The 27,476-nt window shown below is 42.5% G+C and overlaps 1 protein-coding gene across 3 annotated transcripts in view; it reads left to right on the top strand.

Moving 5' to 3' along the window:
- Cnst (consortin, connexin sorting protein) overlaps positions 1–27,476 on the top strand; it is an 85,825-nt gene that overhangs the window by 45,494 nt on the left and 12,855 nt on the right. For all 3 annotated transcript variants that reach the window (XM_074048807.1, XM_074048806.1, XM_020151681.2), the window contains 7 exons: positions 12,658–12,848; positions 16,890–16,920; positions 18,754–18,840; positions 19,508–19,622; positions 22,381–22,402; positions 22,564–22,660; positions 25,867–26,762. In XM_074048807.1, the coding sequence (XP_073904908.1) occupies positions 12,672–12,848; positions 16,890–16,920; positions 18,754–18,840; positions 19,508–19,622; positions 22,381–22,402; positions 22,564–22,660; positions 25,867–26,762 (1,425 nt within the window). In that variant the 5' untranslated portion in view covers positions 12,658–12,671. The remainder of the gene's footprint in view (positions 1–12,657; positions 12,849–16,889; positions 16,921–18,753; positions 18,841–19,507; positions 19,623–22,380; positions 22,403–22,563; positions 22,661–25,866; positions 26,763–27,476) is intronic.

The following is a 27,476-nucleotide window of genomic DNA, read 5'->3' on the forward strand; positions in this document are numbered from 1 at the left end:
CTGTTCGTTCTCTCTCTCTCTCTCTCTCTTTCTCTCATTGAACCCAAGGCCTCAAACATGCTGGCAACTGCCGTATCATTCAGCTGTATCCCCAGCCTGACTATTTTGTTTCCGGTTTGTGGTACTGGGGATTGACCCCAGGGCTTCTTCTTGAGCTATGCCCCTAGTCCTGTTGTGTTTTTAACACTTAATATATAGGCCTTTATAACGGTGAAAAATCACACAGATAAGGATATGAAAAATGTAGCCGCACAAATTCAAAGTATATGCAGTCAGTAGAACATTATCCGGCAGTAAGAATGAAGTCTTAATCACGCTGCAACAAGGATGAGCTTGAGAGTGTGGAAGAGGTGTCCAGGTGGGCAAACGCATGCAGACAGGAAGTAGACTAGTGGGTGCGTCAGACTAGGGAAGGCTCAGGTCAATCAAGGATTGGAGGTGATAGCTGAAGAAATGGAGTTTCCTTGAAGGTAATGAAAAATGTTAAAATTATGGTGATGGTTGTACAATGCTATATACCAAAGCGTTTGAATTGTATGTCGTATGACATACAATTATTAAGAGGAAATTATTAAGAGGAAAAACTGAAATGTGGTGGTGGTTGGTTTGGTGATGGGAAGAAACAAGGTACAGACCATTTCTTCTCAGTTTAAAGGTTCCTGGTATAATAGAATTTGATATAACCTAGTTTTCTGTCAACTGTATAATAAAATGCCATTAAATGTATTTCTCTGTTTTTTTAGCTTACTAGAAGTTCATAGTTAACACCTGGGTTTCTCAGTCTTCCTTTCTTGTACAATTCTGTTAATCCAAGAGGATCTCTGATGTCAGTTGCTTTTAGTGAATTATAGAAGATTAAACGGGGGAACCATTTTAAGGAAAATTTCAGTTTGGCTTCTTTTGGTTAGTCACTCCCCTTCTACAAATACTATTTCTAAGGTTGTTTTGTTGGTGGGACCAGTGTTTGAACTCAGGGCTTTGTGCTTACAAAGTAGATGCTCTACCACTCCAGTTCATTTTGCTCTGGTTATTTTGGAGATGGGGAGTCTTGCTAACTCTCTGCCCTGGCTGGGCTCAAACTGCAATCCTCCTGATCTCAGCCTTCCAAGTAGCTAGAGTTATAGGCGTGAGCCGCCAGAACCTGGCTATTTCTAAGTTTTTTAATTAAAATATGCCTTTTATATTTGTTAGAGAAATGAAATATGTATTTTAGTCATATAGGGTTATATGCTTTCTTATAAAGCCACATAAAATTTGAGAGTTGTATTTATCTTTACTTGTCCTGGAGATCCAAGAAATATTTTAGACTTGATAGCTGATGAATCCGCTGTTCTTAGAATGAATGCAACAATATGGTGCAGTTTAGCCATTTCAGTATTAGCAGAGTGAGTATACAGCTAATGGAAAACCACTATTGATCTCATGGGAAACTTCAGTGCTTACAGGTTTTTAAATTTTATTTTATTTTATTTTGTTTTTTTGGCTGGACGGGGGTTTGAACTCAAGACTTCACACTTGCGAGGCAGGGGCTCTACCACTTGAGCCACACCTCCGTCCACTTGTGGATTTTTTGGGGACCTAGATAAGAAGTTTAAGAATTGGCTTAACTAATTGCATGCTTGTGCAAATCCCTTGAAAATTTTTAGTTTTTAATAAAACACACTAAAGTTTAAAAGCATCTAGTCAAGCGTCTAAGAGGAAAATTGGGGATTCCAAACATTGGTGCTAATTGAGATGTCTACATAACTTAGAGTCTAAATTTCAGCAGTGTTTGTTTGTGGTAACTGTGCCTTGAATAGGAAATGAAAACTGCCTGGAGTAAGCTCTAGATGTGGTGACACTGGAGGAAATGGTTGAAAGTGCAGTGATAAAAAGGGTGTGACTGCCCTTGGGTCACCTGCTTCTGCCACCTCAGGAGAGGCCACTAGAGGCTGGCCTTGGACTGCCTGGTGGGGGCTCCATTAGCATGCATTTGTTGAATTCTCTTATTGTTTCATGAGTGCATCTTGTGAAATGCTTTTTCAAATCCACCATGTATCTATAGAATCTAAAACCTGAGCTTAGGGTGGAGTGTGTCTGATGTAATAAGCCTTTTATTGGAAAAGAGAAAAAAAATAGTGTCTTTCAAGAGGTCTGACTGGAGGCAGAGGTGCTTAAATTCTAAGGGAGGCTTATTGACCTAGGCTGTGGCTCCGTGTGATTTAGAAAGGTTGTAGTGAGAAATCAGAGCCCTGCCTCTTTAAGAGCCCAGCAGAGCAGACAGGCTATAAAAAGGGCTTGCTCCTTCTGCTTCAGAGAAGTTCTTTGTGACATTTCCCAGAGAGGAAAAGGAGTGTGTTCTTTTGAAGGCTTCCAAGTTGCTGTGCAGTCTGCTATGACAGTGCTCATGATGCAGATGTCTTAGCTAGCGAGGCGGGTGTCTTTCAGCCCTACCTTGAAACATCTGTGAAGTGATCACGGTCAATTTCAGGGTGCCACCTAAAGTAAGCCAGTGGCTGTTTTTGTCTTCCCACCACTGTACTGACATGGAACTCAGTGGAGAGAGCTACTGTGCATTCCCTGGGGTTCTGGGTACACCTTGGACAGCACCTTCCTTCATCCTTTGCCATTGCTCTGTGTGTGGTAGATTGAGTCAGGTTGGTGACTCTCAGTAATGGGCATCTGACTCCAGCCTCACCTCCCAACCACGTCCTGTCCTCCCTCTGAAGGAAAGGCTGCAACCTAAGGGCTTGGGAGGAGACTGCCACGTGGAGCCTGTAATTATGCCTCTGACCCTGGGTCAGGTCACAGGGACTCTGGCTCAAGTTCAGATTTGTCTTACACATAATACTAGTGTCTGGAGTTGAGGAAAAGGAAGGGACATTTCCTCTTTGCCACTTCAGAGAGTTTAGACAGTGATTGAAGATATTTTCTGGCCTTAATCAGAACCTTAGAGTGAGGAAATGGGGGAGAAGAGGGAACAAGGTGCAGAGCAAAGCTGTAGGAACCTGTAAACCATGTGTTCAAGTTCACATCTGATCTGCCTTCCACAGTTCTGGCAGCGTTGCTGGGCAGGGCATTTGAAGGAGTGCAAGGACTCAAAGTCATCAAATAAAATCACAGAATGGAAGGCACTGGTTTTATTCTTGTTTTACTGCAGTAAAACATGACGTAGATTTTCCACTTGAACCTTCGGTGTTCAATTCAGAAGCGTGAATTGCATTCATAATGTTAGGTAGGTGTCACCAGCATTTGCTTCCAAAATGTTTATTACTTGAGAGTCTGTACACATTTAAACACGAACTCCCTGTTCCTTTTTATAACTTCTGTCATTTTAATAACATTCCTGTTTGTCCACACATCCTTCTGATTTCCTGTAGTTCCTGGCCTATGGCTTTCTTCAGCTGGTGAGCTTATTTGGCAAGTTGGATGTGGATGCTTCCTCAGGAGTATTTTCTGTCACTTGATTTCTTTCCTTGAACGGGCACACCACAGTTTTTAATGCCATGTGGCTTTGTCATTGGAAGCTGGACATTTGAATGCTCTCTGTAGTAACTGTGTAAATGAGGTTTCCTGGGTACTGAGGTGGGCAGCTCAGCATTACTGAAGTCTTACCTGGTGTTCCTCTTTGGTCTTTATGGATCAGGGGCTCCTTTAGTGCAGAGCCAGCCCAGTTAACCAGTCTGCCTTACCTTTCACTTCCTGCCTGCCCTGGTTTCTGGTTCACCCTGAGGCGATCATTTGGGGTCTTTTCAGGTTTTTTCCAACATGCATGCTTTCTAACTTCCCCTGAGTACACATGCACTTTCCAATGCCGTGGTTTCCTCCAACTTTTCCTCCCTGCCTTTAGGGAATTTTCTTTCTCTTTTTGAGACAAGGTCTTACTGCTCAGCCCATGGTGCTCTGGAACTTGCAGTCTTCCTGCCTCAGCCTTCCAAGTGCTGACATTATAGGCATGCTACCTGGCTTTAAATGGCCATCTTATGACTCAACCATAATTTTTTGCCCTATTGGCTGCAGGTTTTTGATCAACAGATAATATTTTCCAGCCATGCCTGCTTCCTTTTGGCTCTGAACAGGTTCTGAATTAGGCAATACAGAGACGAGCACCTGTGTCAGTCCTTCAGGGAGTCACAGACACGGTAGATGAGACAAACATCTGTGATTTGCAGCTAAGGTTTACCCTGCCCCTTCTGAGCCAGGGATCAGGGTCCCATACTAGTACAGTAGGCTACTGCCTTCAAGACTGCTGTCCAGCTGGGTGAGGCCAGGCAAGGAAAGATGCCACAAAGCTTTCCTGCAGTTTTGCATTCTCTCTTTCCTGATTTAGTAGTCTTTCTGTTGTAGACCTTTGTTTTCCAGAGTTTTGACACTGTTAGTGCTGATAGTCCCAGTGATTTTTTGGTCTTTCCATGGAGACACAGGAGTTTGGAGCTGCCTTTTCTGCCATTTTGCTGTTCCTCAAGGCCTTTTAATTTTAGGGCATCCTAGCAAGAACTATGTCCAGAGCATGGGACTAAGTGCAATGAGCACAGTGTCATAGCCAGGTCCCAGTGGCTCTCGCCTGTAATCCTAGCTACTTGGGAAGCTGAGATTGGGAGGATTTCGGTTCAAGGCCAACAACAGGCAAAAAGTTTCACAAGAATCCATCTCAACAGAATAAAACAAGGCATGGTGGCACACTCCTGTCACCCAGCTATGGCAGGAAGCATAAAACAGGAGGATCATGGGCCAGGCCAGCCTGGGCAACAAAGTGAGCCCCTCTCTCCAGAGTAACCACAGCAGAAAAGCCATAGGGGTGGCTCAGACAGTACACCTGCCTAGCAAGTGTAAGCTCAGCAAGCACTGAGGTCAAACCCCAGAACCACCACCAAAAAAAGAATGTGGCACGATATTTTTGTACAATAGCATCTTTTAGAGACGGAGACCATTGATGTAGAGACTTCAACCAATTAAGCTTTGGGAAATGGCTGTCAGAGGGGCTCAAGTTGTAGAGCACCTACTTAGCAAGTGTGAGACCCTGTGTTGAAGCCCCAGCACTGCTCAAAAATAAATAAATAAATAAATAAATCTTTAGGAAGTAATACTATCTCTGTTTTAGAGGTGGAGAAAAAACACACACACAAATATTGAAGTCTCAAGACGGTGGTTGAGATAAACTTTAAATCATAGAATTCCAGGAAAACAGTTTTACGTTTCTCAAAAAGCTAAATATAGAATTACTATATAGTCCAGCCATTTAACGTCTAGGTGTGCACCCAAAGGAATGGAAAGTAAGAACTCAAACGTGTGCACCAAGATTCATGGCAGCAGTGGCCAAAGGTAGAAGCAATCCCAGCGTCCACCAGTGGGCGAATGGACACACAGAACATGGGGGTGATGATCTGAGGTGTGCTGCAGCATGGAGAAGCTAGACACAGAAAACCACACTCCACGTGCACGTGGTTCTTAAGACAGGCAAATTCATAGAGATAAAGTAGCGTAGCTGTTGAGGGCTGGAGAGAGGGAATGGCAGCATTGAATGAGTGCGGAGTTTCTGTCTGGGATAATGAGAAAGCTTTGGAAAGCCATATTGGTGAATACTGGGATTGTATTCAATGTCACTGCATTATACTCTTCACTGTGGTTAAAATCACAAAGAATTCATGGCCCTCTCAGTGCCGGGACAACAGAGCTTAATTCAACAGAGCTTAATTCGATTGAAGTTTAATGAGGTATTTGTTTTGTTTTGTTTGGAGAGGGGGTTGTGGGACTGGGCTTCCATCTTGCAAAGCAGGCGCTCTAACTTGAGCCATACCTCCAACACATTTTGCTCTGCTTATTTTGGAGATGGGGTCTTGTGAACTTTTGCCCCGGCTGGCCTAGAACCTCCCTATCTCAACCTCCCAAGCAGGTAGGGTTACAGGCATAAGCCATGGACCACTGGCCGTTACTGAGTTTTAAAACACAAGTTCTTGAGCATTTCTTCAAACATACTATTTGCAAGCTATACACACATACACCATTCATTGAATAGGATGGGTGTTTTATTTGTATTTTTAAATTTATCCTTACCATAGCCTTATTGAGCAGCTCTGCAATTAGCCCTAACTTATAGAGAGAGGGATCTGAAGCAGAGAAGATGAATTCACTTGCCCAGTTCACATTGCTCATAAGTGACACCCTCAGGACTTAATCCCAGGCAAGATAACTTAAGTTTCTCTCTGATTGTTACTGTACTGTCTCACTTGCTGAATTTTAAAGTGTGTTAAGGAATTGTGTTTTGAATTTGACTTGCCACAATATGCCACAGGACAGTTATTGAGTGTACTTTTCCTCTGTGTGTGTTGGTAGCTGAGTGTCAGCCTCAGCAAAGAGAAAATGTGATCGGAGAAGAGGCTCGTGGTTCGCTGCTAAGGGAGGCAGTGGAGTTTGGCTTTTTCTGTAATTCTCTCTGAGTGATGCTGTAACTCTCGGGTTTGTCATTAGATGGAGGCTCAATTCAGTGAAAGCCTCCCTTCATCTTCAACACTTGGGTCAGAGGGAGTGTTTTTATAAAAGCAGCAGATGTGGTTTGTATCCAATATGTTCCTTCCAAAAACCCAGTGCTCCTGTTTGAAAGAAGGAGAATAGCAAGTAAATAGAAGAGCCTCCTACTTTATTTCTTACTTATATGTGATTCTTTAGCAGAGTCCATATGATAATAAAGCAGTATCCCCACTTAACATACAAGGAAAGTAAGGTTCACTTTACTCATTTTGGTGGCACTGGGGTTTAGCTCAGACATTCACTCACTAGCTAGGCAGGTGCTCTACCTCTTGAGCCACACCTGTAGCCCAAGGAGATGAAGGTTTAAAGGGACTGGCTTGCCCAAAGCCACAGAACTAGAAAGCAGCATAAGTAGGATTGAAACCCAGGCAGCCTGACTTGAGAACCCATGCCCTCACTTAACCTCCTTGGTGGATTTCAGTTACTTTGCTACAGTTCCTAATATTTGCTGCACAGAATTATTGGGACATAGTGTGCTGTTACATTCCACGACACATATTAGCCACATTTTTCCCAAGAAGTGTTTGAGTGTCTGCTCAGTGTTAAGCTCTGTGTAGGTCCCATGGTCACAATGGTGACTCTTAAAAGCTGACCGTCTTGGCAGAGAGGCAGCATGAACAAAGTCAGATTCCCCTAAAGCCTGTGTACAGGATGGTGTACCTAGACCGTGAGTAGCAGTGTACAGTGTGTGGAATGTGTCAGGCCTTTCACAACCCCGTCCTCTCCCAGGCATCACCACAGCTTGGCTCAGGTCATCTGTGCCACCACATTGCCACTGCCTTTTCCTAGGCCTTCACGTCCCCATATCATTAGAGGTGATTTTTCATGTTCTTCACTACTTACAGACTGAAGTGCTGCTGTGAGATTTTGCCTTTAAGTCATCTAGGCACATCACTCTCCCCAGCAGGAAGCAAATGGTTGTCTCTTAGTGATATTCCCAGGTGCCAGATCAGTGCTGAAGGGTTGGAGGGTGCAAGAGCCACAAAGTTTCAACAGAAAGTCCATTCTTCCACAGAATGCTCTGGACCCCCAGCGGGGTACATTCTGAGCTGAGTGGTTCAGTCATGTGTCAGAACCCACACCGGAGTCAGGTGGGGGATGATGTGAATAGAACATCTCAACTGAGGCAATTCTCCCAGTTGTTATGGGTCTGGGGGGATGGCTCAAGCAAGTCCTTGCCTAGCTAGCAAGAGCGAAGCCCTGAGTTGAAACCCCAGTACCGGCAAAATAAATAAATAAAACCTCAACAGGTGCTTGTCAACTGAGCTCTCGTACTTCACTGCTTGATGAAGTTGACAGGTGTGAAGTTAAATTGGGGATTATGAATTTGCCTGTCACTGTCCATAAAAATTATAAATAGCATCACCATGTTGCTTAATGGCCAGTTTTAACTGTAACTCCTCTGGTTTTACTTTTTTTTTTTTGGTGCTAGGATTTGAACTCAGGGCCTTGCACTTGCCATAGGCAGGTGGTCTAACACTTGAACCAAGTGCCCAGCCCTCATCTGGTTTTAAGAGAGAAAGTAAACAGGAATTTTTTTGTTTTTGTTTGACTGTATGGATTCATACATGGCAATACAAAGCTGTATTCATATTGAAAGAGAAATTCCATGTGGCCATTCATGTTTTGGTTTGGTTTTCATTTACTTTATTTATTTATTTGCTGGAACTGGAGTTTTGATCTCAGGGCTTCGTACTTGTAAAGCAGCCCTCTACCACTTGAGCCACCTCCAGTCCAACTGGTCTGGTTATTTTGGAGATAGGATCTCAAGGACGATTTACCTAAGCTGGCCTCGAACTTCAATCCTCCCAATCTCAACCTCACAAGTAGCTAGAATTGCAGGTGTGAGCCATTGGCACCCGGCTTTGGTTTTCCTTGACTATAAATGTAATTTTATCAGAAAACCTTGTATGTATCAGAAGAAATTTTAATACTAACCCATGAAATATAATTAGATTTATTTTCTCAAGCAAAACTTTTATGGAATTTATGTGGCATCAAAATTATCTTGAAATCCACATGGAAAAATACCAAAACTTCAATGTTGTATTATGAATTCTTAATTAATATTATCTTAAAAGCTTCGAGTACATTATAAAGGAGTCAGTTCACAACAACGTATTGGTCTGAGTACTCATGATTATGTTAGTGTTTATTTTCTTGTGCCCTCATTAAAAACAAGTCTCTGGAATATTATTCAGGGCTAAAAAGAAATGAGTCATTAAGCCATTAAAAGCTGTGGAGGAAACTTACATGCCGAGTACTAAGTAAAAGGAGCCAAGCTGGAAGTGCTGCACACTGTGTTCAGCAAAAACAAACAAGTTCCATCGTGTTCAAGCAGACCATACTGATGAGTAACCGAAGCATTTTTACTCTCCAACATGGCTCTCAGAATTCTTATTCACCATAGCTTTAAGAATATCAGCTTTATTTCCCCTGCCTTCGAATGTTTTACTGCAAATGAAAAAAAAAAAAATTGAACCACCTCAGAAGTATTTTACCTGTCCTGTGACATTTTCTACTCCAGTGACATTGAAGCCTCTTTCAGGCTGAGGGTTGGGCGCACGCCTGCCTTCCGTGTGCTCTGTCTCATTTACTCCTCACAGTAACCTTACAAGGTAGCTGTCATTTTCTGCAGGTTACAAAGGGGAGAGCCCGGGAATCAGAGAGATTAAATAACTTGGCAAAAGTCCGGGAATCAGCGCGGGAAGCAGGCTTTCCTGATGGCCGTGTCCTTCTTCTTGTAGCTCTTTGTAGTACTGGGGATTAAACTCAGGTCCTACACACCTTGAGCCACTCCACCAGACCTTTTTTTTTTTTTTTTTTTTTAAATGAAGGGGTTTTTTACGAGATAGGGTTAGTAAACTATTTGCCCGGGCTGGCTTCGAACTGCAATCCTCCTGATCTCTGCCTCCTGAGAAGCTACGATTACAGGTGTGAGCCACTGGCACCCTCTTGTAGCTCTTTGGGTGTGGGTTGTTTCTGCGGTGAGTGCTTTACCCCGTTAATGTTGTGAAACTACTAACACCACATCCTGGGGCATCTGCACTTCCATGCAGCTAGATTATGGCCAACTCTGGCCGTCTTCTTTTAGATGTACCCACGGTTAAGTGGATCCGTGGTATTTAATAACACGTAACAGTTTGCATGGTGATTTAGCCATGATACAATTCTACTACAAAAGCTTGGCATAGCTGGGAACAGAGCCCGTTCTTTGCTATTAAATGTTGTGGAACTCTTCTTGTAAGACCAAAAACCACAATCTAAGCAAAGGAGGAACAGAGGTTTGTAGGCACACTAGAACATACTTCTATCTTGGGGTGACCTTGCCTTCAGCTTCCTTAAATCATTGCTCAAGCTTGTTCACAACCTTGTTATATTCCTCCCTTCTATTTCTTATGTGCACAGACATGTGTGTACAGTGCTGGGGGTGGAACCCAAGGCCTTGAACACTAGGCAAATGCTCTACCACTGAGCTACAGCCAAGCCCTCATGACTGAAAATTTAAAATAAAACTGGCAAGACCTTTATCTTCATCTGTCTGGTTTTTGTTTTGTTTTGTTTTTGGCAGCACTGGGGTTTGAACTCAGGGCCTCATACTTGCTAGTCAGATGCCCTTCCTGCTTGAACCACTCAGCCAGTCCATCTGTTTGTATTACCACCATCTGCATGAGGCTCTTGAAGGCTTTAGGTGGTCAGATCTAAGAGGATTCAGGGGCTTCTCTGGCCTGTCCCTTAGGACCCTGTAGCACAGGGAATGAAATGAAATGTCTAGTCCAACCAAGGTCAGTTGGAAGAACAGGCAAAACTGAAGTCCACGGCTACTGGTCTGTGCTGTCTGGTTTATATTACATCCTGTCCCATCAAGGAAGGTTGTCTCTAGGTGAGGTGGTGCTGCAGTTCATTTATCTCTGAAACTCGTGATCTTCATGGCTAGCAGGTGTCCCTTTGTGGTGTGAGTCTTAGAAGTTTTGTTGACCTCTTGGCCCATCTGCAGTGACCCATTGGAGCCTGGGTGAAGGCTGTGTTTTTTCTTCCCTCCCCACACTTGGCATATTCTTTCTGCCTGTCTTAGCTTTCATTTCTCTTTTAGTGCTTAGACTTATGTAGGCCTTTGGGATCCCTGTTGGTTGTGTTCTGTGATTAAGTCTTTTGTGACTTACATTTTTTTAACCATACAACTTTATTTAGCAGTGTAGCCTTGTCCATACATGGTGAGTAATTCAGATTACTGGATCTAGCAGGGATCTTGCCCTTAGGAATCTGTACTTACTGAATGCCTGAGGTAATGACGGCAAGTTTCCACTTCCATCTTAGGACCCTTTATGACCTTTTTTAGAAAAAAGAGCCACCAATTCTGTCCTTTATTCCTACCCTTGGGGCCCTTTCTTTTTGGTAATAGTCTTCAAAAAATCTATTGAACTCCCTTTTACTGGAAAATGAGCACTTTGAAATTTCAGGCAGGGGTTTGAACTCAGGGCCTCGAGTTTGCTAGGCAGGCACTCTACTACTTGAGACACCCTCACCCCCACCGCCAACCTGATTTTTTCTTAGCAAAAAAGAAGCATGAAGTAATACTTTCTTAACTACGTGGGAAGAATTTAATTGAGATGAATAGCACATGAGAAGCTGGTATTGTCACCTTGGGTGTGAGATCAAATGTCTTGGGAATGGTATTGTGTCTGGGGGCGGGGGGAACATGGCCTCTTCCTTTCTTTGTAGTCCTCTATACAAAGCTCCTGGTACCATGTCTTGCTCTTTTGGGCCTACTACCATGTGGTTAGAAATTAGGAAGAAAAACAATCACTTATGTCCCTGCAAAGTGGCAAGTCACCTCTGTCTCGTATATCTAGGGCCACCTGAACTGAACGTGTGGACTAGAGCTCTCCAAAGTCAATGTAGTTGATTCTTTTAAAGAAATGTAACTCTGGGAATTTTAGTGAAGACAGTGCCGTATGAAAGTGGTAACATATATAGGTTAACCCTGTGCTGCAGAGCTATGAGCTAATAAAGATGAGAGTCACCACTTACTGTAAGACAACCAGGTATGATACAAGGCCACACCCAGCGTTCCGAGGAAAGCAGGTGGACATTGGGGCCACTTTACAGGGGACGAAGCACAGTTTGTTAGGCTGGAACATGGGCAGGCATAGATGGGAAGGAAGTATGTCAGCATTTACAATCTGTAGCTGCTCAGAAAGGCACAGAGAATTTCACTCGGGAGAAGAAGAAAGGACCAGCCTGGCCAGAGCAGAGCAGTGGGCTCCGTGGAGGGCAGAGGAGGCAGGGTTCTGGGCACACAGTAGAGGTGGGGCAGCCCGCGTGGGTGTGGATGTGCTCCTTATTGGAAAGGTCCCTTCTAGACAGACCAGCTGAAGGAACACAGGCAGATATATTTGATTTAAACATGAAAATTGGAACTCATACTGAAAGTTTGGTGAAGTTACAGTTTATAATGAGTAAAAATTTGGTGCATTTTAGGAGATAAGGATCAAGAATTTACTTATCAGTGGTTTTTTAGGGGTTTGCGTAACTTGTTTTTAGTAGGAAAAACATTTTAGTGGCAAATCGTTCTGGCATGTGAATTCCCCTCCCCACTCTCCAGGGATCTGGAAATAGTTCTTATGTTATCAGATCATAGTTCAAAGAGAAAGGCTCAAAGTCATCAACTGTTTCACAGAGTAACAACTTACCTTCCTATTCAGCGTTTTTTTGGGGGCCAGCCAAGATGTAAATTATAACTGATCTAGTTCTCCTTTAGGAGAGTCAAGGTTTTGGTCAGCTTTTTTGTTTCTTTGTTCTTTTGAGGCAGATCTTGCCATATAGCCCAAGCTGGCCTCCCACCTCATGATCCTCCCACCTCAGCCTTCCTGTGCCAGGATCACCATGCCTGGCTTTTGGTCAGGTTTTAACCTGCATACCCGTCTTTGGATCTCTTTTTATTAATACTGCTGATTATAATTCTACAGAAGTGGCTTACATTTTTGCTAATAGCAGCAGTAAGATGTCGACATGACTTTAATGAAGACAACGACTGGTGGTTTCTGGGGTTTTTTTTCCAGTGGTTTTATTTGAAAGTTTTCTGGTTGATTTAGTGTTCCCCTGTGATGGGTGTTTTCCTAACGCAGGTGCTTCCTTCACTTTCTGTAGGAGATACATGTTTCATGCAGGGGAAGATGCCGAGTGCAGCCACTCAAGCTCTGGGGGAGGAAGAAGTCGCTGGAGAGAATGCTAATGACCCTCCGGAGGTTCCGAAGTCCACTCTGCAGCCTCTGTTCTCGCTCATCCAAAGTGGGCTTGAGCAGTTGGACTCAAGAGCACTTCCCCTCTGCCTGCATCAGGTACTACACTAAGCCCTCCCTTCCCATAGCCCAACTCTCCAAAACTGAGTCTGCTTTAACCCAGGAGAAAGGGCCACTCCTTGACTTAGAGAATCCATAGTTTGGACAGTGGCCAACTCCTTCTGTTCAGTAATTTGTCTGTGCACAGAGTCAATCCAGCAAAGGCTGAGTGAGCTAAGCCAGCTAGGTGCAAAAGCCGTGCCAGCCACTGGGGAAGACTTCTTACAGGAACATCGTTGGGTGCACCACCAAGGAGCAAGAGCAGTAGTTATGCAGATACATGAGTGGAGAATTCTCTAGGAAAATTCAGCAGCACAAACCAGGTGAATGACTTGCCCAGGAGGTGTGAAGGCATGAGGCAGGGGAAGGCAGAGCCCAGCCAGCATGCTCAGAAGGAATAATTTTTCTTTTTCTTTTTTTTTTTTGGCAACATCAGGATTTGAACTCAGGGCCTCACCCTTGCTAGGGTGAGCTCTTACTGCTTGAGTCACTCTACCAACCCTAATTTTTATTTTTAAAAAGTAAAATAGCTTTGTCTCGAGGAAGGAAAACGTGTATTTGTACAAATTTGTGTCACCTCCTCTGTGGCTTTGAGGAAGACCTTTAGCAAAGGTGTACTGATGCGTGGTCTCCAAGGCAGCACTGACTTGCCAGTGTGCAGGTCCACCAGCACCAGCACAGCCTTCTGTTTTCAGCCCTGGAAGCTGTGGGCTGAGCTTGCAAGGGTTTGTTTTTGGTGTATTGGTTTTTTTTTTTTTTTTTCTTTTTTATTGGTTTTTTGAGATAGGGTCTCCCTACATAGGTTAGGCTGGCCTCGAACTTTCTATCCTACTTCCTCCATCCTCCCTTGTGGCTGGGATTACAGATGTGAACCACTATGCCCAGCTTGGAAGGATGTTCACAGTTACTGTTCTTCCACCCTCCCCATGCCCTTACCCAGCGACTTCTGTCATCATCTGTCCACAGTGGGGCAGTTGAGGCTCCCCTCAAAGTGAAGTCTTTGTGGCATTGGTGCTAGAATTTGTTCCATTCAATGCATCTACTTTTAGGACAACCCAGGGACGTTTGAGTGTAGGCTGCATATCAATAGTATTGTGTCGAGGTATCATTCCCAGAGTGGACAATGGCATTGTAGGTTGCTCTTGTATGTCACAGGTGTTTGGAGGTGAATTGACATAATGCCTGGGTTTACTTCAGATATTTCAGTGGGAAGGCTGGCAGAGTGGCACATACCTATAATCCCAGCACTTGGGAGGTTGAGGCAGGAGTTAGAAGTCAGCCTGGACTACAGAGCAGACCTTGTCTCAAAAAAAAAAAGGAAAGAAAATATTTTTTGCCAGTGGGGAAAAAACCATGTAAGAGAAGGAGAGGCAGAGAAAGTAAATTTGGCAAAATGTCAGTCATTGCCAAGTCTAGGAGAAAGGTGTGAATGTTGACTTTCCAATTCTTTGAAATCCTCTGGATGATCTCCAAGGACAGGAAAGGGACATTGAAGACAGAGATGGAAATAGTAAGTGCAGGCTGTTCTTACAGTGGAGGTCAGAATGGCCCTTTCTCCTGATGGGCAGGTGACCCTGTAACAGAAGCCAATCTAGTAAACAAAAACAGGTGTTTAGGCAAGGAGCAATCTTGACCAGGCCTCCCCTCTCCCAGACACAGACTAGACAGTGAGTCCTAAGGATGTCAGCGGTCTAGCTTCTCCTGGGAAGCACAACGAGGGCAAGGCACTGGCTCAGAGTGAAGGCTTTGCCCTGCCGCTGATGCGCTGAATGGCTGTGGTTTCTTCCTAATGAGTTAGCGTGTAAAAGCACTCAATGTGGTGTTTGGTGTGCAGTAAAATCCAAGTGAATGTCACACACTACAACTCTCCTCACCATCACAATTCAAAGATTGTGTTAGAAAGAAGGGTTGGGGTCAAAGGGCTGCCCACGTCCTCAGGACGCCAGGCTCTTGGGGCCTTTACCTGCCTCCCCAGTGCAAGAATACAGATATCCTCTCTCCTCCCACAGGACAACAGGCCAGGGTGGATGAGATACAGTTCATTTCTTTCAGTAATTCCCAGCATGTCATGCTGTACCTTTCACCTAAATTCATCAATTTTTGTGCTCATCTTTCTGTTTTGCTCACCTGCGCGCACACATTTTTCTTACTGAACTAGTTTAATTTGCAAGCAGTATGTCACTTTGTCTCTGAGTACTTGCACATATATCTCCCAAGAAAAAGGATAAAAATTATGAGCCAGTGGTGTAGTACTGCACAAAGGCAAGGGGAATGGCGTTGAAGAGCCAGATGTTTTATTTTAAAGGCAGCCTGAAACTGTATCTCATGTCATATTTGGGAGGGGAACAGTGTGCAGTGCCATTTACTTTCACCAGGTTTCCATTGGAGAGGTATGCTGTGGCCTGCAGGTGCCAACTCACCATGACCACGCTCACTGACATCCGTCACATTGGCAGCTCCAAAGCAGCCACGATGGGAGTACAGACACCATGGAAATGTGTGGGCACTACAAGTCACAGCTCCCACTGTGCCCATAGTCACCTGCTAAACCACTGACTGCACCACCCCATGAAGTCCTCTTTATTCATTTCAAAAAATAGTTAACACTGGCAATTTGATTTAGTTCAAACCAATACTTGTATAACATATTAGAATACGAGCTGATGAAAGCTTAATAATAGACAGCTTGCCCTGCACTCAGCCCTTAACACAACGTACAAGTGGGCCCTGTTTTAGATTAGATAAACGTGTATCAGAGATGACTGACTCCTGTCCTCTGCATTGCTCGTGGAGAAGTTTCCTCTGTAGAACAGATTTAATAGGCAGTATTTTCCTTCCCAAGTACACTGTCTCCGCTGGGTGTGGAGAGACACCATTCCTTTTTATTGCTGGTTTGTCACTTTGGCAGGTACTTCGTTGCTCTTTGTATCAGCAGTTACCTAGAAAATGGAGGTGGAGATGGATCTGTGGAATGCCTTTTCTAGATACCTGGTGACAATCAAGGAAAACTGTTTTAAAAGTATAAAGTACTGACGTGACATATTCTAAATATGATAGCAGTTATGCAAGTATTTATCAGTAAATACTTTTTAGTTTTACTGATGTATTCATAAATACCGTGTCAAAATAGGAACTTAAAAAACAAAGTTCTTAGAATAAAATAGCTTTTCCTATTTGTTTATTTGGTATGTTGCCCAAGCTGGCCTCAAACTCCTGGGCTCAACTGATCCCCCAGCCCTGCCTCAGATAGATGGGACTACAGGCAGGGACCTGGCTCAGAGTTTTTTTGTTTGTTTGTTTGTTTGTTTTTAATAGCAAGGTACCTTAGAATGAGAATAAGTGACAGGCCTCAGCTGGGCCAGCTCCGAGTCTGAACGCTGTGCCAGAGTTCCTATGGTGCATAAGCTCTGCAGTCTCGATAAATTCAGCACTTGGCCTACATTTGTCTTCTTCCTGCTGCTTTTTCTTTGCTGTTCTGTTCTCTTTCTTTTCTTTTTTGTTGCGGGGATTGAAACCACGGCCTGATGCACCCTGGGCAAATGCTGTGCCAACAGAACTGTATCCCCAGCCCATTAGTCCGGTCTTTTTAAAAATATCAAAACATAAGCCAAAAGTCAGTGTCCCACGAGGTCTTCAGGTGGTGGCTTGTGAAATGAGCGTGATGCGCAGGTCTCACATGAAGTGAAATATTTCTGTTTTTCACTTCATGATAAGCAGAATACTCTTCCCATTTGTGTCACACCTTCATCAGCCTCACGCACAGGGTTCTTACCTCGAAATGCTAAGGAATAAGGGAAGCTCACTTGACTTGAAGGACAGTGGATGGAGCAGTTATGAAGACCTGCGCTTGCCTTGCTGGACATGAGGAAGACTCCAGCACTGTGTCCTATGCCGCAGCACTCTCGAAAAATGGAGAGTGCAGTTGCCTAAGAGCTCTGTCAGATTCAATCAGACAGTCAGGGTTTCAAGCTCTCCATCTCTTCCAAGTTTGTTTTTCCACCAAATATTCATTTAATTTCTTCTGTTTTCTGTTTTTAACAGATAGCAGAGTCCTATTTCCAGGAAGAGGACTGTATCCTTTTCTTAATTATAAGACAAAATTCACATAGCTCTTAAAGAACCACCATCTTTAAAATTGAGGTCTGTGCAAGAAATATCCAGATCATGTGGCTTCAATCAGCTGTTTTCAAAAGTTGGCTTTGTCTTTTAATAGGTGCCTGAACCCTTGGAACCACTCAGCAATATGTCACTCCAGAAAATTCTCTAGCACCACCTCCCTATGACCATCCACAAACAAGCCCTCATTTTACCAAACTTAAATATTTATGTTCAGGAGAAGGGAAAAACGCATGCATTGCTGAAAAATTATAGTTTAAAAATCTATTGGTTTTCTTTCTCGTAAGCACATGAAGTCAAGCAGTATGCACAGAGGAGAGCATGTCAGGCGTGCTGACATAGCAAATCTCATACTGTCCTATTACAGCTCCATGAAAGAAATGCACTGTTATGTGGTTTTGTTATTGCACAGACAGCGTGCTAAAACTGTTACTGCTTTACCAGGCAAGGTAATTTTATGGCTGACAATGTATATGGCTCATGAGTAGCTGCAAAGGAAAGATAGTTCCTTCCTAGTCATAAACAGAATATAAGTTTTCATATTAACTTTTGTTTAAGAAAAATTTATTACTTTTCCAGTTTCCTTTTACAAAAATTGCTTTTCTTTTGGGGGATGGCCCAGTATATACTCTGCAGACAGAATGTGTCCCAAGCATTCTCATTAGTGTCCTTTAGTTTTCTTCCTGCCTTGTTGACCTTTACCCCATTTCTGACCAGATTTAGGGTACACAGTGTTTGGCCTGAGTGTGTCGGGCAGACTAAGGTACAAGTTCACACGGGGCAGTTTGCTTCTCAGCCGAGCAATGAGTTGGTGATTCAGTGCAGCGCGGGCCCGAGGCAGCCTGGGAGCTTCTTAGAAATGCAGGTTCACAGGCCTCATAATCAGAGCTTCCGGGGTCAGACCCAGGAATCTCTGTCTTACAAAGTTTTCCAGGTCATTTTACATTGAATAAAGTTTGGGACACACTGGTCTACTGAAGTCCCAGACAGAGAGAACAGGAATTGTTCCTGTGTGGTCGCAGAGACAGCTTTAAGATGGTGAACGAGGGAGAGCTGAACCTTCAGTGTTGTGGGAAGGACAGAAAGCTAAACCATGAGTTTTTCTCTTTTTTTCTGGGTCAACATTTAGAACAGTGCCTAGAGGAAGGTAGGCAGTCAGACAGTGTCCTTGACCTCATAAGATACAAATGTGTGTGGCACAGATGGGATAGCAAATGGACTATAAGAGCTGCAAAAAAGTGGAATTCATGATAATTATAAAAAGCACTGTGGCAAGTTAATTAAATCTTTACAAAGATCCATGTATGTTTTTGCCCTCTCCTTGTTTAGGCATATGATACTCTGCTCTTGAGAAAAGCATTCAGTGAGAAATAAGGAAAGGGCCAAGGTGAGTTGAAACCAGAAACAAACACTTGCCCAGAGGGTCACATAATTGCTCAACAGAAGTCATTTAAAGAGAGAAATTTAAAAGGAAAACATAGATTCCAAGAAGGTCCATTTCCAATGGAATTACTTCAGGTTGACTCTTGGAAATACATCAGCCAGCAGTCCTTCCTTCAGCTTTAAAGCTTTTAAGACTGCTGTCTGCTGACTGTGTGGCGCCCAGGTAGCTACTGCTTCATGCACTGGAGTGAAAGTGCCTTCCTCAAAGCAAGAAACTTTCTTTTGATGTGCTTAAGTTTAAAAGTATGTAGAGTCATTTTTGATCAGATGCAAATTTCTCACTTGCATCGGATATGGGTATAATTTAAATAGCCTTGATTCTGTTTTCCTGAACTTTTCTATTCAGATGAGAAAGCAATGAAGTTCATTCAGCTTGAGCGATTATATCATGAGCAATTGCTTGCAAACCTTTCTGCCATTCAACAACAGTGGGGTGAGTACCGACCTCCACAGACACGGAATTACCAGTAAACTCGCAGATCGCTACTTAGAAAGAGGCGTTTGACTTGATTTCCTAGATCATAAAGTAGAAGGTCCACAGTCAGTTTAAACAGTAGCTCAGTTTTACCACAGGTTCTTTGTATTTTGTTCTTGGCATCTGTTCCAAGAGAAGAACACTTACAGCTATTATAGCTATTTGCAGCATTGGTTTTTGGTTTTGGTTTTGATTTTTTTTTTTTTTTGTGGTTCTGGGATTTGAACTCGGGGCCTACACCTTGAGCCACTCTGCCAGCCCTTTTTTATTGTGAAAGGTATTTTCAAGATAGGGTCTTGCAGTACTGTTTCTCCGAGCTGGCTTTGAACTGAGATCCTCCTGATCTCTGCTTCCTGAGTAGCTGGGATTACAGGTGTGAGCCACTAGCACCTGGCTTATTTGCAGCATTTTTTAGCACATTGCCTGCCCTCCTGGCTAATTCAGTGTCTTGAGTTGATATTCACTTACACTGCAAAGTAACACATTTGCTGCTTCTAGCCGTGTTAAGTTTGGTTGTTTGAAAAGATGACTTTGCACGTGAATTTTTATCAGTGATGCCAGGTACTATTTTTCCTCCTGATTAGGTTGTGCAAAAGCCAGTGACTAACAAATATTTTAAATTTAGAAACAAAATGGAAAACCGTACAATCACATAGAGTTGCACCTCTAAGGAATTCAGAGAAAGGATTTACTGGTGAAGATTTTGAACGGCTTGCTGAATTATGCACAACACATCAAGAGTAAGTACCTCATGATTTATTGCCGGGAGCTGGAATGGACTGGTATTGAGATATACCTCCCATTCTTCTGTTTCGGTGATGATTCCAACTTGAGAGATTAAAATGTGTATGATAAAATTACTGGGCTCCTTTCTAAGCTTTTATGTTTCTTAGACCAAAGCCAGTAAAAGGATCCTTCTAATTACACATTTTAAAATATAACTTTTAATTTTGACACACTTTTTTTGATGATATTGGGGTTTGAACTCAGGGCTTTGCACTTTGCTAAGCCTGTAATATTGATATACTTTAGTTAAGACATTAGGCAATTCAGATAAACTAAATTGTATATTAAGACTTTTTTATTCTAGACCTGTTGAAATTGTTCCAGCAATGGGGGGAGGGGATAAAGGAGAATGACAGAAAGGGTGAATTCAGCTATGATATATTGTAAGAACTTTTGTAAATGTCACAGTGTTCCCCCAGTATAACAATATTATGACAATAAAAAAAAAAACACACAAAAAAGAATTTTATTGTAGCCATTTGTTAGTGTTTGCATTGTAGAAAAATTGTAACATTTTTAAGAATTTTCTGGGAAGCAAATATAGTGCTTAATTAACATTAAATAACAATTAATGTATTTAGCCAAAATACTTGCAGAAGGAAAACTTCATTTACCAAGTAATTTTCAGTTGCTTAATTTTTATCAAAGTGGATTTTTAAATTATAAACTAAATTATAGTAATAATGAAGCACTTACATTTTTTTTCCATTTTTCTTTTATTATTCATATAGCACTTACAGTTTTAAAAACATGTATTTGATGGCCCAGCTTTCTGGATGCGAGGGGCATGACAGTGCTTACAGTAGGGCAAACTGCTGGGATCTGGACGAGAGTCCTCCATGGAAAGGAAACTGAAGGAGTTTCCAACTGCTGGCATCACAAGGAGTAACCTAAAGCTTGGTTCATTAGTAATGAAGCTAGCCCAAGTCATTGTCCCTTAGCTCATGCAGGAGACAGAGAACTTGCCTTCAGCTCTGATGGGTGTGGCGACCAGCCTTGGAAGAGCCTTCTAGGTTTAGGGTTGGACGTTCCTTCAGCTCTCAGGATGACAGTGTTTTTCAGTCAGTCACTTTGGACCTTTGAAACAGTGTTTTCAGGCATTCTATTTCATTCATTTGATTGATTGTTTTTGGCAGTACTGGGATTTAAACTCAAGGCCTCCAGCTTGCTAGGCAGACTGCCCTACCACTTGAGCCACAACCCCAGCCCAGGGATTCTAAATTATAGTCTAAATTCTTAGCCAGTTAAATAGGTTAATCTTAAATTTCATAACATTTTAAATGATAAATCATTAACATTTAAAATCTTTTAATCATTTTTTTTTTTTACTTCCAAAATATTCAACACAGGACTGGGGCGTGGCTCAAGTAGTAGAGCACCTGCCTGGCAAGCACAAGATCCTGAGTTCAAACCCCAGTCCCACCACCAAAAAGAAAGAAAATAAATATAGACACTTCCTAATAGCATCTTAACATGTTATGAATGATTCAAGCATTTAATAAACAAATATTTCCTTGACTAGAATGTGGCATATCTTTGTGTAACTGCTCCCAAATTATTACTCATAACAGTTAAATATGTAAAGATACTTTGTTGTAGATGAGCACTGAGTATGTGAACTTGATGAAATTTTTCATGTGTACATCTATATGACCAGCATTCCAAGCAAAGAGCCAAGATACAGAACAGCCCAGCCTCTCAGAAGGCTGCCGGTGCAGTGCCACATCCATGCTCACTCCAGCGGTCACCACCTCCAGATCCACCTGGCTGTTTGCCTGGTCTGTGATTTCATAGAAATGGAGCCACACAGAGCACAGCTTGATGTGCTAGCTTCTGGTGCCCAGCATTGTGGCTTCACCACGCAGTCTGCTGCTTCCCTGACGTATAGGGTCATGGTACAGCTAGGCAGCAAGATGGGGCCCTTTTTTTTTTTTTTTTTTTTTTTTTGCTGTACTGGGGCTTGAACTCAGGGCCTTCACCTTGAGCCACTCCACCAGCCCTTTTTCATGAAGGGTTTTCAAGATAGGGTCTCTAACTATTTGCTCAGGCTGGCTTCAAACCTTGATCCTCCTGATCTCTGCTTTCTGAGTAGCTAGAATTACAGGCATAAGCCACCAGCACCCACCAAGATGTGTTCCTTCTGCTGTCTTAGTTTTGAATGTTATGAATATTTTTGCTCATGCATTTGCTAGAGATATATAAAAATATATACATACATATACACACACACACATACGTAGATAGATAGATAGATGGATGTAAATATCCTATTATGTTGGATATTCCCTGAAGTTTAATATTTAAGAATTAGTTACTTTTCTGGTAATCTGTTCTCAGGGATAATTCCAACAAAAATTATCTTCTGCCATATCTAGTTTGGACTATGATATAAACAAATTTATAAGCGCAGCTTTGTGTGAAACAGTCTTTAAATATCTTATTAACAAAAGGTGAACTTTCTTTTTTACTCTGGGTCTTAGCTTTTGTATCTTCATTGGGGCTTATCTGTAGCGATTGGCTGTGCAAGGAGATTAACACATGATAGCTGCACTTTAAATGTGTGACCCGTGGTAATGTTTCAGTCATGGAGACGTCCTCTGCTAATATTAGAATCCAGAGACGCTGTATTTTTTTTTTATAGCCATTTCAGTGACATTTGTTTGGAAACATGCTGTTCTTCTTAAAATTTTTTTCTTTCTTTTTTTTCTACAGTCCTCTTTCACCCAAACACAAGGTAAGAGATTTGTTTCTTTTGAAAATGTTTATAGCGAAGATATTAGTGTCATATGTTCTTGTATGGGCAGCTTTAGAAAATAAAGAAACCTTTCTCAAGATACTGTGGGCTTTCTAATATAATGTAACAGTTTTTGTTTTGTTTTGTTTAAAACTTTTTAGATAGCAGCTGTGGAAAAGTGCCTGGGAAGGAAATGCTTGACACAGTTAACAGTGTCTGAAGATCCAAGGGGAAGAGGAGCTGCAGCCAGAGAGTCAGGTATGTTTGTAAATTAAGTTAGGAGTGGTAAAAGATGCTGCTTTCTGTGATGTTTATGAGTGCTGTCTCAGTTGCTGCCCTGGTTTTTTCATTTACATTTTTGTATATACACCTTCTCTGCAGAAATAGCAAAGCAACAGTTTTTATGTTGTGTGATTTCATCTTTAGATATCTAGCAGTAGATATTCCAACAAATATCAAATCGTTTCCATCTTCTCAGTTAGTGATTAAATGTATCTAGCAGAATATAGAAAGTTTATACAGGGGCTGGGATATAGCTTGGTGGTAGAGAGCTGGCATGCATAAGGTCATGGGTTCAATTCCCAGTACCACCTAAAAAAAAAAAGCTTATATAAAAATGCTCTGAAATGGTTTTGGTATATTTAGACATTCTTTATTATTTAAAAATAATTACCAAATGGACTTTACCAGAAACCTCTTCTGCAAATCTAGGTGGTTGAAGGTTCTGTGTCTTTTTTTTTTCCCCCCTGTGGTACTGGGGCTTGAACTCAGGGCTTACACCTTGAGCCACTCCACCAGCCCATTTTTATATTGGGTATTTTCAAGATAGGGTCTCTGAGTACTATTTCCCTGAGCTGGCTTTGAACCGCATTTCTCCTGATCTCTGCCTCCTGAGTAGTTGGGATTACAGATGTGAGCCACCAGCGCCTGGCAGAGTTCCATGTCTTGATCATTTAGCTACAGCAACTGCTCCTCTTCCCTTTTGTTAACTTACATCTGCTGTATTTGAATTTATGTATATATTTAAAGTGTTTCATACGAACTTGTGCCGTTTGTCAATGACTTTTAGAGATTTTTTTCCTAAGTGCATGTTCTTCATTATAAAACCATTAGAAAATAAAAATTGACAAATGTTTTAGGGTGGTTCTCTTCTGACATCTGGTTTTATTCTTGATTTGAATGCCTGGGCCTGGGAGCCCTAATATTGAAGAACTCTCCAGTATTTGCAGGGAGAGCCTTGAAGATACAACTGCTGCTGCTACCTTCAATTAGTCCTTTCCTAGTTATTTATTTATTTGTTTGTTTGCTTGCTTATTTAGTTATTTATTTGGTGATACTGGGGTTTGAACTCAGAGTCACTTGCTAGGCAGGTGCTACCATTTGAACCACTCCACAGCCATTATTTCCTCTTTAAAGGCACTTTTATTTTTCAAATCTGTATTTCCTTTGCTCTTGTGAGGCAAGTTAGGTATATTGGCTTGAGTCTTACCTACCGTGCTCAGTTCTTTCTGTCTCTTTTTTTAGTCATTTGTATATCAGAAACCAGAGTAAACGCAGGTTCATAACAACTTTAAAGGGAGAAGTCAATCCCAAAATTGCCACCCAGTTTGGATGTGACTCTGTCTCCATGGTGTACAGTTCAGGAAGAGTGTTGTTTTGGGCTCAGAATTTGAGTCTAAGCAGAGTTGCTCCCCAGGGCCAGCTGCCTCTAGCCCATCTCTGGTATGATGTGTGGGACAGGTAGGGAAGCTGAGCGCCAAGTGGAAAGTCGTTTCTTTGGTACATTTAGTCACAACTAGAACCAGGAGCTTCCTCCAAGTCATCTAGTCTTTTGGGTATGTGGCCTGCAGTTGGACAGCACACGCATTCTGATGGAGAGCTCTCCCTGTGTATAACAGTTCCAGTCTCAATCTCATTCAGTCTTTGAACCCTGTGCACGTGTTTTGAGGGCCGTCTCTCGACCTTTGGGCACTAAGGACTTGTGGAGAGAGGCTTGCCCTCCTTTCTGCCTGGCTATGACCCTCCTTTTTGTAGTCTCACAGTGGCAAAGCAAAGAACCCAACCCATGGCACAAAATGCCCAGGTGTTTTTGCAGTCTCTTAAACTTTGGTTCTTTGGAGTGAGGAGCAGAGAAGGAATTCAGGACTTGCCAACAGATGGCTTTTCTCTTGATCCAGGTCAGGCGTGGGAGGAGGTACTGCAAACCAGGGAGCTGCTGCCTCTCTGCTCGCCAGAGCTGAGGTCGCCAGCCCTGCTTCACACTTCTCTCTCTGAAAGCTGAAGACAGCATTTTAAGAAATGCCTTTTCTTTGGTCTGGTATGGGTTTTGATTCTCATTTGGTAATTATTAAGGTACCAATAAATGAATAACCAAATGGAATAAGGCTATTTTATCTCCCATCTTCACCTGTAGCCCCTTATTTGTGTAAATGAAATAGTACAGGTAGAGAAAAAAGTTCATACTAACACAGCAGGAATACCAAGTACAGCAAGAAATGGGGCGAGCTGCTCCCTGCCATCCACCCAGCGCAGCTCCCATTCACCGTCCACGTGAAGGCCGTTAACTGTGTAATGTGAACAGAAAAAACTTGAGGCGGCACTGGGGGTTGAACTCAAAGCCTCATGCTTGCTAGGCAGGGACTCTGCCACTTGAGCCATCTCTCCAGTCCAAAACATATGTATTACGTTGATTTTATTTCAAGTAAAAATTGAAAGAGATGTCAAAATTCAAACTTGTTTCTACCGCCTGCCAGCACTCACTCTTTTTATCACTACCTTTGCTACTGTGCTGTAAGAAGTTGCAAGTAACTCAAAAGCACATTTGTTAAGGGTATTGTGTTCAAATTATAAATTTGAGGTTTTAGTAGAATTAATACTGCTTTTCTTATATTTTGTGTTATTAATGAAGTTATGTAAAAATATTTACTTAACATGCCATGTTTTAAATGTAATGAAAATAATTTTTCTGACTTCAATAGATGTAGTCATTTAAATGCAAAAATCCTTGTAAACCTTTGAAAAATGGCTTTTTCACTTATAACGAAGGCTTAATTATTTATTCATAGTAACACTTTTAAATAATCTGTTAGCTTTTTTTTTTTTGGTGGTACTGGGGTTTGAACTCAGGGCCTACACCTTGAGCCACTCCACCAGCCTTTTTGTGTTTGTTTTTTTTGGGATAGGGTCTCAAGAACTATTTGCCCAGGCTGGCTTCAAACCTTAATCCTCCTGATCTCTGCCTCCTGAGTAGCTACCAGTGCTCAGCTTAATAATCTGTTATCTTTTATAAATTAATATTATTTACTAAATACTTTGAGTATATCCTACCTAAGGACATTAGAATGTCACAGACTTTCTGGCTGATTAGAATATAGTATTTCACAACTCATTCTCCCACCCTTTCTCTTCCCTCTACATAAAGCTCTATTGGCATTTTAAACCGATTCATTTTCTTCATCTTTTAGAGAGTGAAACTTGTTCTGCCCCGGAATCAAGTCCAGAAAGCCAGCATAAAGAGCAGCCCCAAGAGAGCAGCCCCGGCTGCAATCAGATGGACGCACAGGCAGATTCCCCTGGCCTTCCAGTGACTGCAGGAAAGGGCCACGTGGAGGAGCTGCTCTGCAGCACGGAAGCCACACTGGAGCTCCACACCCAGTCCCCAGAGACGGAGACAGCGGGGAATGGGGCAGGGCCAGACTCTTTCAAGAATGCCTGTGAGGATGACAGCCTTGTGCAGGCGGCTCACACAGAGGGCCACCCAGATGTGGCCAACAGAAAGGGCAGTGCTGCCGTCCCTCAGGTGGGCCCTCCTGGTGAGTCAGTGAGAGAGGCACTGCTCTTGCCAGGCTCTGACCATATACCTCCTGGGCTTGTTTCTGAGGGTAAACATTCACAGACTCGAAGAGAAGAGCTCCACTTGCCACTTGAGGATGCTGCTAGGGCGGGGCTGGCCCAGCTGGAGAACAATGCTCTCACTGAGCCGCAGCAACCTGATCGCACAGGCAGTGATGGAAACTCACCCAGCCAGGCTGGCGCACACACTGGCTCTGAGGATGCACTTTGTCAAAACAGTAAAACGTCTGACCTAAGTACACTGCTTCCGGAACCGTGGATGGCCCCAGAGGAAAAGGGGGATGAGCAAGACCAAGTCAGTAAAGAAACAGAAGACTATCTGAACAGCCTTTTGGAGGGATGCGTAAAGGACACTGAAGGCTCTCTTTCCCATGAAGATAACCCAGACTCTGACCTCCTGCAGGACCTTTCTCCCGAAGAGGCTTCCTACAGTGTGCAGGAGGGTCTGCCTTCTGACGGTAGCTGTCTCTCTCTCGATGATCTTGCCAAAAGGATAGAGATTGCAGAGGTAAATTAGACGTGTAGTAGGATTAGAAGTAAAGTCAAAGTCTAGAAAGCAGTGTATGTACAAAACAGTGCTTTGTTTTTGTTTCCCCTGGTTTCAAACATAAGAGAAAATTTTAGTTTTAAACTTTTAATCATTCCTGGTTTTATTTGTATGTATTGAATGAAATGTCTTTTAATCATTATAATGTTTATAGTTCAATAACTTATATTGATGCCTCCAGAGACAGTAAGGATGACTATGAGCACCATTTGTTTTACCCTTGTGTGGTTTTCATTTGGCCTTCCTGAGAATTATGATGAAGACAAGATTAAGCACATTCTGTTAAGGAAAGCTTGTTTTTCTTCTCATATATCTTCTGTTTCTTCTTCATACCGATGTGTTTTTAAAATTCTCTAAAACAGCATAGCAGAACAGGGGAACCATTTTAAAATATGAGGTAGGAAGGAGGTAGATGACTGTGTAAGCTATTAAAATGAAAAGAAAAAAAAAAAAAACCTTAAAGAAAGGTGGCCCTTCCCCCTTTGTAAAAAAGTTCAGGAAAAGACAAGATAAAAGCCATGAGGGAAGAGCAGGTCTCAGCCTTGGGTAGGGCAGACAGGCCCAGCTCTGCCTCTGAGACTTAGAATGCAAGCTGCCTTTCTTTCTCTCTACCCTAATTTGTTTCTCTAAATTGGCTCCTAAATCCTGTTTACACCTATAGTGTTCTGACAGCAT

Source organism: Castor canadensis, chromosome 11 (genome assembly GCF_047511655.1).
Source record: "Castor canadensis chromosome 11, mCasCan1.hap1v2, whole genome shotgun sequence".
In the NCBI taxonomy this organism is placed as follows: Eukaryota; Metazoa; Chordata; class Mammalia; order Rodentia; family Castoridae; genus Castor; species Castor canadensis.